This window comes from Asterias amurensis, chromosome 13 (assembly GCF_032118995.1).
Source record: "Asterias amurensis chromosome 13, ASM3211899v1".
Taxonomy (NCBI): domain Eukaryota; kingdom Metazoa; phylum Echinodermata; class Asteroidea; order Forcipulatida; family Asteriidae; genus Asterias; species Asterias amurensis.
The window spans coordinates 2,521,443-2,539,290 of record NC_092660.1 but is presented as its reverse complement, the minus strand read 5'-3'; the positions used below and the strand labels follow the sequence as shown (position 1 = coordinate 2,539,290).

The following is a 17,848-nucleotide window of genomic DNA, read 5'->3' as shown; positions in this document are numbered from 1 at the left end:
GTCGCATGAAGTTGTGTGCTTTTAAATGTGTGCGTTCAGATGCTCGACTTCAAGACCTCAAAATTTAGTTCTGAGGTCTCGAAATCAAATTAGTGGAAAATAACTTCTTTCTTGAAAACTATGATACGTCAGAGGGAGCCGTTTCTCACAATGTTTTATACTATCAATAGCTCCTCTTACCAAGGTGACCCCGGTTCAATTCCCGGACGGGGCCATATGTGAGTTGAGTTGTGCGTTGGTTCTCTGCTGTGCCATGAGGGTTTTCCAGACTATTTGGTTTTCCTCCCTTGGGAAAAATAAAATGAACACTTTCGATCATGGCTGTGCTCCGTGGTCATAATGGGTTGATGTGGCTGGCAGCTGAATACGCCCTTGCATGCCTGCTTCTCGAACACGTTGTAGCCGCGTCCTTCGCAATTCAGCTCTAGCTGTGAGTAAGGACACTTAGCCCCCCAAATTATTATTGTTATAGGCATACTCAAAACAACTGGACTTACGATTTAATTCATTGCGACAGTTTCACGTCTTATCCTGTACGCACATCAGGCCGACTGATTTTGTGGTGGCAAAAGGTTGCGTGACCCATTTCGGGGTCTTAGACAATGTTTCTTTGTTTGTCGTATAAAGAAGAACCCTTGATGTCTGAAACGGGTCACCAACCTTTTGCTGCCACAAGATCAGTCGGCCTTTTTTCCTCCATGGCCTGATGTAGCTCAAAATGTTTACTGGAGCAGAAATTTTCTTCCAAGAAAATGAAGATGAGAGAAAATTTCCTGACATCTGGATACTGTTGCATTTAGCATGTTTAATAAGTTTTATATTTATACAAGCACTGAGGAATGTTTAAGACAATTTATCTCATTTTTTTCTTCAACAGGACTGAAAGACATTCAGTCGTTTGAACAGAATTTGGTTTTACTGTTGCACAGTAAAGTATTGTTACTAAATTGAAAAACACAAGCCAGGCGGACTTGTCAAGTCACAAGTTCACTGGCTCGACGTTAACACCATTGGCCTATTGGGCCTGCTGTCCAGTGTAAACCTTGAGCCCTGTCTACTTACTGAGCGATGTGTTTCAATTTTCTTTTATTTTTTATTTATGTGTAGGGGGTTCCGAAAGACACCACATCAGAGGAGACATTGCGCATGTGTCTGGGGGAGATTGACCGATGCTACCAGGATAATGTTATGCCGTTCTTTCTCAACCTCACAAGGTAAAGTTGGACGACACCTCAAGCATCAACTCCCCCCCCCCTCTCTCTCCCTCCCCCTCCCCCTCTCTCGGCCTTTCTTTCTTGCTTGCTGCTTCATAATGTTGTTAAAACCTTTCTCATCCTGCAGTGATTGACTTTTGCTTTTGATAAACCTCTCACTAATTGAAAAGGTTTCCCATATGTTGTAATTCTGAAGTGATAATTGCAGTGTTTGGATTTTTGGAGTCAATTTAACTCATGAATCCATTTTCACTGCTGATCAAGTTCCCGCGCACATCTTAGACAGTGTGGTCATAATCCTGATGGATGACGAATATTATGTTTTTATAAGTTAAGGATTTGACAATATCTCAAGAGGATTGCCTTGAGTCTGCTGACTTTGTAGAAGTGACATTTTAGTTGGTTGTTATTGACATTTCAATTTGTTTGTATATGAACTCCTCGTGAAAAATACATGATTTTTATTTATTTATTTTGTTGTGCAACTCACCATGCTCACTACGAGTGATTATGAACTCCCTAATGAAAAACACATAATTTATTTATTATATTGAAAAGGTTGATTCCATTTTAAAGGTAAGGTCGTACTTTTGTAATTTGATATAACCAAAAGCTTACTAATAATACAAATTTAAAGACACTGGACAACTTTGGGAATTGTCAAAGACCAGTCTTCTCACTTGTTGTGTCTCAACATATGTACAGTATGCACAAAATAACAAACCTGTGAAATTTTGAACTCAATTGGTTGTCAAAGTTGCGAAATAATGAAGAAAAAAGTTGAAGAAAAAACATTCTTCTCACAAAAAGTTGTGTGCTTTCAGAAGCTTGATTTCGGGACCTCAAATTCTAATTCTGAGGTCTTGAAACCAAGTTGTAGAAAATCACTTCTTTCTCGAAAACTACGTTACTTCAGAGGGAGCTGTTTCTCACAATGTTTTATACTATCAACCTCTCCAGTGCTTGTTTTTACCAAGTAAGTTTTTATGTGAAAAATTATTTTGAGTAATTACCAATAGTGTCCACTGCCTTTATAAAGCAATCGCACAACATCGGTAAACGGTATCCTCCAAAAGCCCACACTTTGTGTATCACAACAATATAACAAACAAACCTGTGAAAATTTAGGCTGAATCGGTCATCGGAGTTGGGAGAAAATAATGGGATTACCCACCCTTGTTTCTGCACGTTTCACTGTGTTATGACATGTGTTTAAAATAAATCTGTTAATAAATTCTCGATATCGAGAATTGATAATTGTTTTAATGTTTTCTCAAAAAGTAAAGCATTTCATGGAATAATATTTCAAGGGAAGTCTTTCACCATTACCTTCTGTAAACCCAGTAAGTTATTTGTACATGTATATCTGTGAACTTTTAATTTTTGTTCTGTTCAGAAAGTGTCCAATGGCTTTAAAGGTATGTTTTGATAAAAAGAAATCTTCTTTTTTTCGGTCAGTGAGAGGTGTGGTTGGATCCCCACTCACCATGATGTCCCTGAATCGTTGGCGAGAGAATATCGCTGGATCCCGGGACTGTCTGTCACAGAGATGGAAATACTGCACGGAGCTTATCGTACAGACAACCCAAACTGTAAGTGCTTACACAGCAGTGTTCAAGGACCATTGAAAAAACACTCACATAAATCAAAGATGAATTTTTTTGTTTGTGTTAATGAAATCAATAATGGTTGGCGGTTCTAAAGCACCATTACAGAAAAGTTAAAATAGCAAATTCTTTTTTTTATTTTTATTTTTATAAATGTTGTTTTGATTGTTCAACATGGCTTCTTGTCGTTGAAATTTTATTCACATTTTTTTTTTTTCATTTTGTTCAACCAAAATTATTGAAAAAAGTTACTTACATGTACATTTTATTTAAATTACCTTGTGGTTTACTAATGTACTTTGTAGCACTCACATACATGTACATATAAAATAAAAGAAGACATTATTTGTCTTTGCTTGTAATGGAATTCATAATTATTGTGAGTTCTGGAGCACCATTCTTTGTTTTTGTTTTATATATAAATTCTTGTTTTCGTTTCTTTATGTATAGTTCTAGTCATTGAAATATTCAGTTTTAAAGGCAGTGGACACTTTTGCTAATTTCGAGACCTCAGATTTAGAACTTGAGGTCTCGAAATCAAGCATCTGAAAGCACACAACTTCGTGTGACAATGGTGTTTTTTCTTTCATTATTATCTCGCAACTTCAAGGACCAATTGAGCTCAAATTTTATGCATATGTTGAGATATAGCAAGTGAGAAGACTGGTCTTTGACGATTACCAATTAGTGTGCAGTGTCTTTAAAGCATTTGGGTGTAATTGTAGTTTTACTTTGTTAAAAATTCCTCATGAAAATTCCCTCATGGTTCATTGCCTGGTTTTATTTATGCTACAAAGGAAACAATGATAAAGATCTTCCTTTTTACCCCACAGCTGTGTTTTTGATAAGAAACTCTGCCTTCTTGAAGAACCTCCCCGAGGAATTTGAGAAAGATTTTATTGACCCCAATCCCATCGCTCCACACAAACTGGGCATGCTCAAACAGATGCTGAAAAACAAACTGGTAAGTTGGCTGATTGCTTGATTTTATTCTGATAGATGTTTGTTTGTTAGTTAGTTTATTTGTTTCTTTGTTTCTTTGTTTCTTTGTTTCTTTGTTTCTTTCCTTGTTTGTTTCTTTGTTTGTTTCTTTGTTTGTTTTGTTTGTTTGTTTGTTTGTTTGTTTGTTTGTTTGTTTGTTTGTTTGTTTGTTTGTTTGTTTGTTTGTTTGTTTGTTTGTTTGTTTGTTTGTTTGTTTGTTTGTTTGTTTGTTTGTTTGTTTGTTTGTTTGTTTGTTTGTTTGTGTGTTTGTTTGTTTGTTTGTTTGTTTGTTTGTTTGTTTGTTTGTTTGTTTGTTTGTTTTTGTTTGTTTGTTTGTTTGTTTGTTTGTTTGTTTTTGTTTGTTTTTTCTGTCTGTTTCTTTGTTTGTTTCTTTGTTTCTTTGAGAAAACTCATGTATCGGTCATGCTTGTCGGGAAAAACACTTGTGATGAATGCGAGCTCCCTCAAGTGAAACATACCTATATTTTGTGAAACAAAATCCAACACGAGGCTGATGTGAACAGATATGGCTATTGTATCCTTATCTGTATCTGTATCCACACGCTTGCGAAACCTCTCTATTATACATGGGTATACCCGTAAGTTTACTAACAAGTATTTATAGTTACTTACTTCTTATTCTTCACACCACGCAAAGCTTCAAACACCATTTGAGAATAACCTTCTCTAGTGCCTGTTCATTTAAACAGATCATCGGCGGAATGAAAGCCGAATTGGTCCCATGTGTTGTGTAACGCATATAAAAGAACCCAGTGCACTTATCGAAATGAGAAGGGGTTCGCCCCGGTGTTCCTGGCTGTGGCTGCTAAATGCGCCGTAGCACACAACTTCGTTTTTTTCTTCCATTGTTATCTCGCAACGACCAATTGAGCTCAAATTTTCAAATTTAATGCATATGTTGAGATACACCAAGGGAGAAGAATAGTCTTTTGACAATTACCAAAGGTGTCCAGAGTCTTTCAGAGAACATCAAGTTTATCAGCATATAGAGTTTCTATATTATTAGAAATTTAGAAATCAATTGAATGTAAGAATAGTCTGACCTTGCGTCTAATATTAAGGATTTATACATCATTTGGGAAGTTCCTGGATGTTTTGCAACCTTGTAGAATACAAAGCCTGCCTCATATGGGCACAGAAAGTAATATTGTTCAATGCAATCAGAGACTGTTTCGTAACCCACTTTTTGTTGATTTGGGTTTTTAAAGGAAGGTTACACCTTTAATCATGCCAAAACTTAATGCCCAGAAAAACTTGCTTGGTAGAGAGCACTTGGGAGCTGTTTATATTATAAAACATTGTTTGAAGTGACCCCCTTTAAGTTAATGGCGTTAATAGAGTTAAAGGAACGTTATAGAATTGGTAAGAAACAAAAATCGTGAAGATCACAGATTTACATAAAACTTACACGGTCTAATGATGATGATGGTAGAAAACGTCCCTTGAAATAATTATTTCTGTCTGAAATGTCATATTTGATGAGAAATAAATAATCTAATTTCGCGTTTGGAGTTTACCGCTCAGTGAGTGTTTCATTCATTTTTGTTTTGGCATCGATGCAATGCAAAATTTGTAATCGGTTTTTCACTATTCTCTCGTGACCCAGAGGGTCGATCGAATCTCAAACTTCTACCGGTTTGTAATTTTATGTATATGATGGATTGAATAAAGTGCTTTACACTGCCAGCCACTTGTTTGCTAGCAAAACCAATTCTGTAATGTTCCTTTAAGCAAGTAGTTTTCCATCGCAAAGTTTGTAAAAGCTTCATGTTCTCAGGCATCTCAAAGCACACATTTCTATGCAAGAAGGTTTTTCTTCTTCTTTCATTATTTTCTTGCCACTTTGATGACCAATTGAACCCAAATTTTCACACGTTTGTGATTGAATGCATATTTGGCTACACCAAGTGAGGATATTGGTCTTTGACAAAAGACCGTATTGAGTATGATGTCTCCGTTCAAATATCTGCCCTACAAGATGGTGTCTGTGCACGTGTGTGTGGAGGTGTGCGTGCATGTGCCGTAGAAATCTAACCGGGAATGCTGCGTGCTTTTTTGATGGACGCGCATACGGTTTGACCTACAAGATGGCGACTTTTATAGCAAAAAAGGGGTCATTCAATTTGGTCTACATGTATACCAAAAATGTACCCCACCTTTAAAGTTTAGTTCAGCATTCAATTTGTATAATGCTGGTTGTTTTTTCACTTTGTTTTACTTTGTGTTAATTTCAGGGTGACCGGGTGAAATGGTACGACTGTGAATTTGCCGGAATAGATTCAGATGGAAAAGTGGAATTCCATGGTCTTCAGGGAACTTTTTCCAAAGAGGTAGCCCATTTTTTTATTCAATAAATTTTTTCTTTCTTTATTGCTAATGCACCGGGATAAAGAACATTCATTTTGGTTTTACCATACAAACCGCTGTGTGTGAGCACTGTATACTCAGTACTTTCACGAGTTCTCTTAAAACAAATCACAGGCATATTCTATAGATGGGGTTCAAACCCACGATCTTTGCTATTCTAAAGCAGTGTCTTACCAACTAGACCATCAAGTATTTTGAATCTCATGTTTTAGCATAAAACTGCATAGATGTCAAATCTATAGTACTCTCCTCTTAAACCATTAAAGAAGGGTTGTAGCTTGTTTTTTGTCAACGTTATGCTGATTGACAGCCAACATTATCAAGAAACATACAATCAAAAATCAAATGTGAAAGTTTCAGCTTAAAGGCAGTGGACATTATTGGTAATTACAGTACTCAAAATAATTATTAGCATAAACCCTTACTTTGTGCAGGTAGTGGGGAGCTGTTGAGAGCATAAAACATTGTGAGAAACGGCTCCCTCTGAAGTGGCGTAGTTTTCAAGAAAGAAGTAATTTTCCACTAAATTAGATTTTAAGGTCCTGAAATCAAGCATGTTAAATTGGTCTCACGGTAGTACAGTTAATTAGGATCCTACCATGTATAAGCTAAAGTAGTAGTCCCAGCCTATTTCTATACCATCCGCCCGGGTAATAGTTAAAAAGCAGGACAGTTCTTTTCAAAACTGAGAAGTCTCCCGAACACCCAAACAATCTCCTCCGCGGTAGTAGAACAAAGAAAGACAGTTCTCTAAGAGCAATGCCTTAAATCCTATATAAGTGTGTATGGTCGTAAATCTTTGGAGCATTTACCAATGGATTGACAAGGTTTCATTACTACCGATCCCTAATTGCAGAGACATCCTGCCAGAAGGGTACACTATAATGTTATGTTTCCAAGGATGTCTTGACTGCGCCAGCCCAGCTGATGAGGTCTTTGTGGTCAATTAATTGGGGTCTTTTTTTAAAGAGAGAGAAAGTCATCTTGTAAAGGCTTTCATAAAAAGGATGAATAATTGACCACAGGTGTTCGAACATCATTGGCGACTTTGTGACGGTCAACATTATTTGTTTAAAAAAAATAAGTTACGCAACAACAAAAAAGTGGAATTGCTGCCTTTTTGACCAAGATAATTATAATAGTGGTTTCCTACTGTAGCGCTCAGGTCCGTCACGCAGTGAGGCATATGGCGCTTCAACATTATTACCCCTCAGCTCCCGGGGGAGTATACAGCCTGTGCCGCCAAATATATAGCGCACTAAGCTAATCAATCACCATCTCTGCCCTCACAGGTACCATTTACATGTACCCCTGGGTGGAGAGAAGCAATTATAGATAAGTAATAATAATAATAATAATAATAATAATAAAAAGACTTGTAATGCGCACGTCTCCACCCTGCTGGGTGTTCGAGGCGCAGTAAAAACCAACAACAAACAAAACAAAACAAAACAAAACAAAGAAAAAACAGACACAACAAAATTAGTCTTTGAAAACCTGTGACATAAGATAAGTTTTGAGAAGAGATTTGAATGTTGTGGTACAAAGACAAGATCAAGTGGTAGAGAGTTCCAGATGCATGGCGCAGCTGAAGAAAAAGACCTGTCTCCCCATGAGTGTTGAGTATCACGACAGGGATTCGAATCACACTCTGCTGAACAGAAACACCAGAGCTTGAGTTTGGTGCTCTTATTCGCTTGGCCACGACACCCCTATGTAGAGGAGTATCATTGTAGGAAAGTGTCATGTCCGAGGGCTTGAGGTCCCAGTTATAGCACATAAACAGGCATACATTTGTATGTATACTCTCTCTTTCAGAAATATATGTTATTGCAGTGATGAATTTTGGGACCCAATTAGTTAGCGCCTTATAAGGGTTTACAAGGTGCTATGGCGCAAACAGCTGCCACACAGCCAAGAACACCGGGGCAAACCCCTTCTCTTTCCGATAAGTGCACTGGGTTCTTTTACATGCGTTACACAACACATGGGACCAACGGCTTTACGTCCCATCCGAAGGACTATGGTTTAAGTGTCTTGCTTAAGGACACAGGTGTCTCGGCTTGGGATTCAAACCCACACTCTGCTGATCAGTAACACCAGAGTTTGAATTTGGTGCTCTTAACCGCTCGGCCACGACACTTCCACATAGGTCAGACCTTGTGCTAGAAAAAATGTTCCTACTTTTTTCCATGTCCAAAAATCATGCCTGCAGTAAAAGCAAGACACTTAACCACTATGCTTTATCCTTCAAAGATGGGATGTGAAGCTGTTTGTCCCACGTATTGTGTAATGCCTGTGAGAAAACAAGTACTCTTCTCTTATCTACAAGTGTGAGGGATTTGCCCTGAAATTGATGGGTTAGCTGCAGATTGAAGTGACTATAACCTTGCAAAAACCTGAGAATGTTCATGATCTATCTGTACACAAAGTGGCAAAGTGGAAATACATCAAGATTTAAAGGGTTTGGCTACTTTTTGTACGACACAAAACACAAACGTTCATATTTACATTGAATTTGATTGCTGAGGTGTTGTAGTTGTTGTGAAATGATTTTAGCAGTTTCACAAAAAAAATTTTTTTTAAGCATATGATACACAATTGATTTACATTGCTCCTGAAAACATTGCTCTGTGAGTTTTTATACTTTTTTTTTACTCAAATATTAAATATTTGCTGACCAATGAAGCTGAAACTTCTACAGGTAAACTATACTACAATATATACATGTATATATTCATACATGTATGTAATTTTCTTAATCTTTTGCAATTTTTACTGTTATGCGCCCTCGAACAGGCTGGTCCTGGAGATAGCGCAATATAAAACCAATAAATTATTGTTATTATGTATGTATGTCGTTTCGTTGAGTACAATTGAACAGACTTCTGTGCACAACATTAAAAATGAGAACCGCAATCTACCTAGCAAGTACATACATGTACACATGGTGTTACCGCAAGTACATACATGTACACATGGTGTTACCGCAAACCAATTTAACATTAATTTCTGTATTATGTTTACTATTTAAGGAATATTATAATGAACATGTTGATTTGGTTTTGTTGCCAATAACAAAACAGTTGATAGCAGTGTAAGCACTTTATGTAATCCACCAAATGCATAAAGTGACTAACCTGCAGCTTCTAAGACCAACTGAGCTCAAATGTTCACAGGTTTGTTATTTTGTGCAGATGTTAAAATACAGCAAGTGAGAAGACTGGTCTTTGACAATTACCAATAGTGTTCAGTGTCTTTAACCTGTTCCAATTTTTCCTTTAACCTGTAGGTGTTTGAGTTCTTCAAGATGAGAGTTGAGGCTCAGTATCCTCTAATGGATGAAAGTCAGGATCCGTATCAGCAAGCTCGAGAGGCACATGAGGTACAGTAGTATAGAAATAATGTTGTTTATTTATTGTATCTATTATTCATATCCATAGCGGAAAGCAGCCAATTACAGGTTTCATAAGAACTATGTATATAATCTCATGATGATGACTAGAGCAAGCTAGTCCAAGCATTAAGACCAATTTAAGAACTGACTCCGTGGTAGTACAGTTAATTACGATCATATTAATTTTGGTTTTTACCCATACACCGATGTGTGTTAGCACTGTATACTCAGTACTTTCCCGAGTCCTGTGAAAAAATATCACAGGCATGTTACTCGGGTGGGATTCGAACCCACGACCCTTGCAATTCTAGAGCAGTGTCTTATCAACTAGACTACCGAGGTTGCGCGGTAGTTAGCATGAGAGGCTATGATCATGTAAACTAAAGTAGTAGTCCCAGCCTATTTTCTATACCATCTGCCAGGGTAATAGTTAAAAAGCAGGACAGTTATTTTCAGAACTGAGAAGTCTCCCGAACACTCGAACAATCTACTCCGCGGTAATAAAATAAGAAAGACAGTTTTTTAAGAACAAACTCTACCTGGGTGTTACCGCAAACCAAGTATTTATGTATAAATAATATTAATTATAACAATAAGAGTGGCTTCTCAAGGCGCTTTAAACATACAGTATATTCCTGCAAGGTATGTGAGACTACGTTTGAACTATGAGACCTATACTTTTACATAGCACCGTGTAAATGGTTAACAAGGTGCTGTTGCACAAAATGCTGCCAATCAAACCAGAAATAACGGGGCGAACCCCTTCTCTTTTCGAAAAGTGCACTTTGTTCCTTTGTGTGTGTTACACAACCATGACCAATGGCTTTGAGTTGCATCAAGGCAGATCCTTGCTATTTGATTGGAGAATTGTCCATAACGTGATAGCAAATAAATGTACCAAGTTTACGATACACCCTGGGAAGTGGCAGCAGAGAGATCACCTTTAGGGGATGTTAACTTTTTTATTTGAAATATCAAGTAATAAACTGAATAATAAAACATATTTTGGATCTGTAGCAGGACTTTGATGGCGAGGAGCTAACATTCAATTTTGTCGATCCTGATGCAAGACTGACACTATGTTGATTTCCTTTTCTTTTTCAGTCTTTCCTGAAGAGCCGTTGCACATCAGTCCTTGGTCGTAACGCAATCTTAGAGAAGATCGAGAAGTACGTTGTTGACATTGGTCAAGACTGTCCTCTGATCATCACAGGTGGGGCTGGGTCCGGCAAGTCCTCCATTATGGCTCGGACAGCTGATGTCGCTCAGACTATGGCCATGAACAAGCAGATACCAGGGTATGTACAGCTCTTTGGGTGCGTTCGATTAGCTTCCCTGGGTCGACCCCGGTGTGCTCATCTGGGTGGCGTATTTTTCCCACATTCGTCCTGGAAAAGTCAATCACTCAGTGTTCCAGGGTAGTATCCTTCAAACTTTTTACATTTCTCTTACTCTTTTCAAAAGGAAAACCATCAAAAATATTATGTTACAATATTTGATTAATAACCAGTTTTTCAAAAGCGCTTTTCACACCCGAAGGGTGTCTCAAAGCGCTTCCAACATTATTACCCCTGGTCACTTGGCCAGAAATCTTTCCTTAAACCATCTCAGCTTCCTGGGGAGTGTACAGTCATGTTTGTTGTTTGTGACTGATTCCACATTTGTAAATGTTTTTTTTCTTTCTTTTTTTTCTTCCTATAAATATAGCTCCATGGAATTACGTTCTGTGGTCCAACGGGCCTCAAATTGAAAGTAATACAATGTACATTTAATAATTAGGCCTATTAAAAAATGAAATATGTTTAGCGTCCCGGTTTCTCAAAAAAAGGAAGGAGAAGGGGCTTTTTATTTTTTATTTTTTATTTCAAGATGGCCGCCATTCTAAAAATGTCAATTTCCATTGTTTTTTCTACTGCTGAAACACACAATACATAAATGAAACATTTTGGTTAAGACATTCAGACAAGACATTGAGATTGTTTTAGCTGAGATTGTTTAAAATAACCCTTTTCCAAAAAGAAGAAAACAAATCATTAAAAAAAAAAAATGTGCATAAAAAAATTAAAGTTAAAATAAAAAAGAAAAAGGAGGCAGCCTGTAAAAAGGAAGCAGGCGGGGACGCTTAACATGTTTCTTTTTTACTTGGCATTACGATCACAAATTTGACTATTGGTTGATATTTTCATCTGGTTTCTGGTAGTGGTGGATCTACAGGCTGGCATGTCTTCTATCATTTTGTCGGAGCTGTTCCGGGGTCCACCGATATGGAGAAATGCTTGAAACGGTTACTCAAAGAACTAAACCAAGTCAATGTGAGTCATTACCATGATAAATATAAAATATACTAACATTGAAGGACGCCTGCATAGCACTGTTATCCGCTAGCCCTTGCAGCCTTTGGCCTTATTTCAAAGAGCTGCTTAATGGCCGACTTTTTGCCAACTGTAAGAGGTTCCTTTCCATAACGCGGCTAACCGTAAACACAACAAAAGGTATGCTAGCCTTCTGGTGCTTGCTGTCTGAACATGAAAGAAGTAACAAAGCAAATACCGCCTATTTTTTCGGTAACCTGTGAAGAACTCGTGAATTGAGTTGGTACTGATATAGAAGAAGATGAACAGGAAACCAGTCACAAATTGTACATGTAACATGGTTTTTTGGCTGGTAACGTTATTCGGCTCTGAATTTTGGCCCAGCAATCTGTGATTACGAGTTGAAAGTGTTACTTTGCTAGCAAAAATGCTTGAAATTGTTTTGTTCCTAAAGCATAACAAATTAGTGGGGCACCAGTCACTGAAAGGTGAACTTATTTCGTTAGGCTAGTAACTAATTTCTGTTAAGCATTACTTTTCTCGGCTTAGCACATTTTTTTGCTTTTCAGGCTTTATGTAGTACACTCTTTTTACGCACTTTTTTTTTTTTTTTTCATTTTCTAGGAAGCAACAATGCCCAAGAATCTTGAGATGACATGCCAGTTGGTATGCAGCGTCTTAAGTAATCCCAAGACTGCTCCAATCATTGTCTGCATCGATGCACTCAATCAGGTAAGTCAGTTCTCTCTCTCCTTGCTTGTCAACTCCATGGACCCCTGTTCGAATCCCTACGTCTTGACACCTATGTTTTGTGTTCTCCGATCAGCATCTACCGCCCACCTGGAATTCAGCTTTGGTTCTATCCCCCGCATTCGCTATGGAAAACGCGCCTTCTCAATCGCCACTCCCTCCTTTGGGCGTTTTCCTCCCTGTATAAATGATACAGGCTACGTGGGGCAGAACAGCTCTCTCCGGGCATTTGATCACATTTATCTTATTTTTCATTTTTTGTATTCGATTCTTAGTTTGACGACGACAAATCCTCCACTTTGCTGAGCTGGTTGCCAAGGAAACTAGCTCCCCAGATCCGAGTCATCATGGCCATGATTAATGACACTCCTCCTCACAAGTTCCTCTGTGAGCGTGCCAGTAAACCGCTGGAGGTTGTGGTCACACCGTTGGATATGACTGCACGCCAGGTATGAAGGATTCAGTGGTACAGTAATTTTAGACTTTTGTCTGCATTCAGACTTTTGTAAAGGCACTGGACACGTTTTGTAATTGTCCAGTAAAAGACCAGCCGTTGATTTCACAAAGACTTAGGACTCGTCTTGTCTTAGGACGAGTTACCCGTCCTACATGTAACTTAGGATTGGTTCAATGCGTCCCAACGTCTTCTGATACGGAACTGAACTCGTCCTAAAGTCCTAACATTAATCCTAAGTTTATTTAGGAAGAGTTTTGTGAAATCGAGGGCTGTATCTCACTTGGTGTATCCCAACATATGCATACAATAACAAACCTGTAAAATTTTTGTCTCAATTGGTCGTGGAAGTTGCTAGAAAATAATGAAAGAAAACACCTCCTGTTGCACAACTTTGTGTGCTTTCAGATGCATAATAAAAGGCTTTAGCTGGAGCCCTTATATTATTTGAGTGAAAAAAGAAAAGAGAAAAAAACTCAAAACAACTCTTTACTTCAGAGGGCCGTTTCTCACAATGTTTTGTACTATCAACAGCTCATCCTTGTTTTGAGTAATTATCAATAGTGTCCAGTGCCTTTAAAGTCAGCCTGGTAAACACAAAATTAAAAAAATTCCTGCTCCTTGATCTACTTCTCTAGCACTAAGGACACTTTTCCTAAAGCTCCTTGGCATCTTTAATTTCAAATCAGGAAATGTCGTCATTTCAATGTACCGTCTAAGATCTGGATCCCAGTTTCAGACGTTTTTTTGTCTTAGAGACTGCTTTTGACTCTTACCCCTCCCTGGTCGTAGCTGGGGGTTGGAGGCAGGGATTGTGTCTACACGAGCAGTGGCCTTTTTGTGCCTTGTGACGCAACTTCCATAAACGGAAAACAAATGGAGAGTAAAATAAAAACTGCTTTCCCTCTGAAAGTTTAAATTGCAGGTCAGCATCATCACATTCAACCTTATTAGGGGTGTCGTGGCTGAGCGGATAAGAGCACCCAGAGATGGTTCTTGTGATTGATTTATGGCCAAGTAGCACATTTGTTGCACAGGGCTGTATACTCCCAGGGAGCTGAGATGGGTTAAGGAATGATTTAAGGCCCAGTAACCAGGGGTAATAATGTTGAAGCGCCATGAGTGTCACTGCGTAACGGATCTTAGCACTATAAAAGAAGCCATTAGTATCATTATTATTATCTCCTCTATGCAGGAAATAGTGACGGAGCTGTTGGGTACGTACAATAAGCGATTGGATGCGACTCAGATGAAGAGCTTACTCGCCAAGGAATCGTCTCAGAATCCTCTATGGTTAGCTGTGGCATGTGAAGAACTACGCGTCTTTGGTTTGTTTGATCGAGTGACAAACAAGATCAACAGTATGGCAGATGGTCTTCTAGAGTAAGTACACTGTGTTTCATCAAATTTCATTTTCGCGTGAAGTTTTTGAAGTGGTAGGATCCAGTTGTTTTAATGCATAAATGCAATGTTTTCACAGTGTACACTATTGGTAAAATAGCATAAAATCTTACTTGGTAACAAGTAATGGGGAGAGGTTGATAGTATAAAACATTGTGAGTAACGGCTCTCTCTGAAAGTAACGTAGATTTCGAGAAAGAAGTAATTTTCCACAAATTTGATTTGAAGACCTCTGAATTAAGTTTTGAGCTCACAAAATCAAGCATCTGGAAGCACACAGCTTCGTGTGACGTGGGCATTTTTTCTTTCATAGTTATCTCGCAACTTCGACGACCAATTGAGCCCAAATTTTCACAGGTTTGTTATTTTTTGTATATGTTAAGATACACCAAGTGATAAGACTGGTCTTTGATAATTACCAATAGTGTCCAGTGTCTTTAAGTTTAGCATTCATCATAGCATTCAACTCCTCCGATGTGGAATGCTATACTCTAACATTGTGGGCTTGAACATATAAAATACCAGCAATTCCCTTCATCTGGAAAAGCACTCACAGCCTTTGCATGCTGTCTCCCTTGCATGCTATCGTTACAAATGCTTTCAAGATCCTGCAGGAATGCTATCCTTCCCTGCATGCTACAAGAACTACTATTACCTTGCTCGCATGCTATCAGGGCCCAATATCATATCGCTGCTTAACGGTAAGCAAATTTGCGTGCTTACTGTAGCAGAAAAATTTGCTTAAGCTGTATCAAATTTTACAGGTTAGCAGAAAAAATTGGGCGGCCATATTGCGTGTTTATCATGGATTTGCATTGTGACATCATTTATTTTCGTGCGGTAAGATGGTAAGCACCCGAAGGTTAGCATGCCTTTGCATGTGCTTACGGTTAGCAGCGCTATGAAATAGAAATTGCACAGTAAGCACAAAATCCGCCGCCAAGCAGCTCTATGAAATTGGGACACAGGAATGCTGTTAAGAACAGAGAGATAGTAGTACAAAGGTAAAAAATTAGTAGTGAATGCTATTGGCTTGCTATGATTACCTCGCATGCTACAATGTATGTGCATGCTGTGCACGTGATATTATATAGCAGTCAAGTTTGGTAAGGGAACAAACACACTTTTTATTGTTGGTACGTTTCAGGTTGCTTGACCAGGTTTTCACCCGTTTTGAGGAGGAGAACGGTGGAATGTTGCTATCGGCAACTCTCTGTCTTCTTGAGACGTCTGCCACGGGATTGCTGGAGATCGAACTCCTGAAGATTCTCGGGGATGAAGACAATTTGATTCCTCAAGAAAAGGACTCTGAACTGGAAAAAGGTGCGACATTTTCTCAACTTTATTGCCTTCGAAATGTGCATTTTTGGGCTACAAAAGTGTTTATCATGAAATTTATTTGGTCGGAAAGATGTTTTAAAAGTCGAATATAAATCAACTCTGCTGCAGATAGAATATGAAGTAAGACCTAGTTCCCAAGAAACTTTACAGAAAAGTAGATATACACTTGGGCTTACAACAACAAACTGTAATAATAATATTAAGATTGAAGTCGTATATAGCGCACGATATACCAAACAAGGTACTCAAGGCGCTGAGTAGATACAAACTTTCAGAAAGATTTGAAGAGATGAATTCTGAGACCCAATTATGTAGCACCTGATTAGGGTTTACAAGGTGCTACCGCGCATACAGCAGCCACAGCCAGGAACACCGGGGCGAACCCCTTCTCTTTTCGATAAGTGCACTGGGTTCTTTTACATGCGTTAAACAACATTTGGGACCAATGGCTGTACGTCCCATCCGAAGGACGAAGCAATGGCTGGGGATTCGAACCCACACTCTGCTGATCAGAAACATCAGAGTTTGAATTCGGTACTCTTAACCTCTCTATTCAATCAGTTTTTTTACTATTTTTTGTGTGTATGTAGTGCCATGACCACTTTGTTGGATTTGTGCGCTTTATAAGTTTTCATTATTAATATTATTATTGATTGCCACCATAGTCCTAGACACTAATTGTAATCACTGTGGTTGATTTATCTCCACAGACAAAGGAGGAGAAAAAAGTTCCAAGGATCTTGGTCCTCTTCCAGCTGCTAAGTGGGCGGTCGTCTACCGTGCCCTCAAGCCGTTCCTAAGACCCTTTGGAGAAAGCGGTGAGGGCAGGCTGGACTTCTATCATCGAGCGCTGAGCAAAGCTGTCCGCAGAAAGTAAGTCTTTCTTCACAGTTATTGTTTTTACCTGTGAAACATGCAGTTCCTTCATCGTAAGAATAGACATCCTTTGCAACATACATGTATCTGGGGTTGGCGTGTCGTGGCCGAGTGGATAAGAGCACCAAATTCAAGCTCTGGTGATTTTGTTCAGCAGAGTGTGGGGTCGAATCCCGGTCGTGACACTTGTGTCACTGAGCAAGACACTTCACTATAATTGTTCTCTCCACTCAGGGGTAAATGGGTACCTGTGAGGGCAGAGATGGTTCTTGTGATTGATTTAGCCGAGTAGCGCATTTGTAGCACAGGATGTATACTCCCCAGGGAGCTGAGATGGTATAAGGAACGATTTAAGGCCCAGTGACCAGGGGTAATAATGTTGGAGCGCCATGAGCGTCATTGCGTGACTGACCTGAGCACGATATAAGAAGCCAATATTATCTTGAAGCTTTCTTTTAAAACATTCATGAACACGCAAGCTTATCAGCCTAAAGATCTCTCATCTAGCCCATGACATTTGCTCTGTTGTGTTGCTTTCAAGGGGCCCCTCAGGGAAAACAGATGGGGCTACTCTGTATTGAAAACATTTATTAATAGTAATAATAATAATAATAATTATAATAATAATAATAATAATGCATTTATAATGCGCCATCTTTCTAGTGTACAAGACCCTATTCCTAGGCGCAGAACAAAAAACAAACATATAAAAATATTTTAAAAAGTATATAGATTACAATGAAAACTATACAATGAATAATCTAAATCAAGAGTATGTAACAAGCTAAGTGTATGAGGATTTAAATAAATGAGTTTTCAGCAAGTTAAACAATGGAAGAGAACTACAGCATCTGATGTTATTAGGTAAAGTGTTCCAAGGCGTAAGGTGCAAGCAGATTTGCAATGTAAAAACTAGTATTTTATTAAAACTGATTATCCCGTATTGTCTGTAGATATTTTGAGAGCGCCAATCTTTTGTCTGACCAGATGTGGTGGCACAACAAGCTGGCCGTTTACTTCAATCAATCTGAGCATGTTGATCGCAAAGTTGAGGTAAATGAAGCATTCTTAAAGACACTGGACACTATTGGTACTTGTTAAAGCAGTCTTCTCACTTGGTGTATCTT

At 38.5% G+C, this 17,848-nt stretch overlaps 1 protein-coding gene across 2 annotated transcripts in view; it reads left to right on the top strand.

Moving 5' to 3' along the window:
- The window catches only part of LOC139945978 (telomerase protein component 1-like), a 43,796-nt gene that overhangs the window by 10,410 nt on the left and 15,538 nt on the right, over window positions 1-17,848 (top strand). For both annotated transcript variants that reach the window (XM_071943541.1, XM_071943540.1), the window contains exons 4-16: window positions 1,108-1,214; window positions 2,673-2,806; window positions 3,655-3,785; window positions 6,058-6,153; window positions 9,483-9,575; window positions 10,692-10,885; window positions 11,788-11,899; window positions 12,524-12,631; window positions 12,925-13,098; window positions 14,299-14,486; window positions 15,652-15,827; window positions 16,556-16,718; window positions 17,675-17,774. In XM_071943541.1, the coding sequence (XP_071799642.1) occupies window positions 1,108-1,214; window positions 2,673-2,806; window positions 3,655-3,785; window positions 6,058-6,153; window positions 9,483-9,575; window positions 10,692-10,885; window positions 11,788-11,899; window positions 12,524-12,631; window positions 12,925-13,098; window positions 14,299-14,486; window positions 15,652-15,827; window positions 16,556-16,718; window positions 17,675-17,774 (1,776 nt within the window). The remainder of the gene's footprint in view (window positions 1-1,107; window positions 1,215-2,672; window positions 2,807-3,654; window positions 3,786-6,057; window positions 6,154-9,482; window positions 9,576-10,691; window positions 10,886-11,787; window positions 11,900-12,523; window positions 12,632-12,924; window positions 13,099-14,298; window positions 14,487-15,651; window positions 15,828-16,555; window positions 16,719-17,674; window positions 17,775-17,848) is intronic.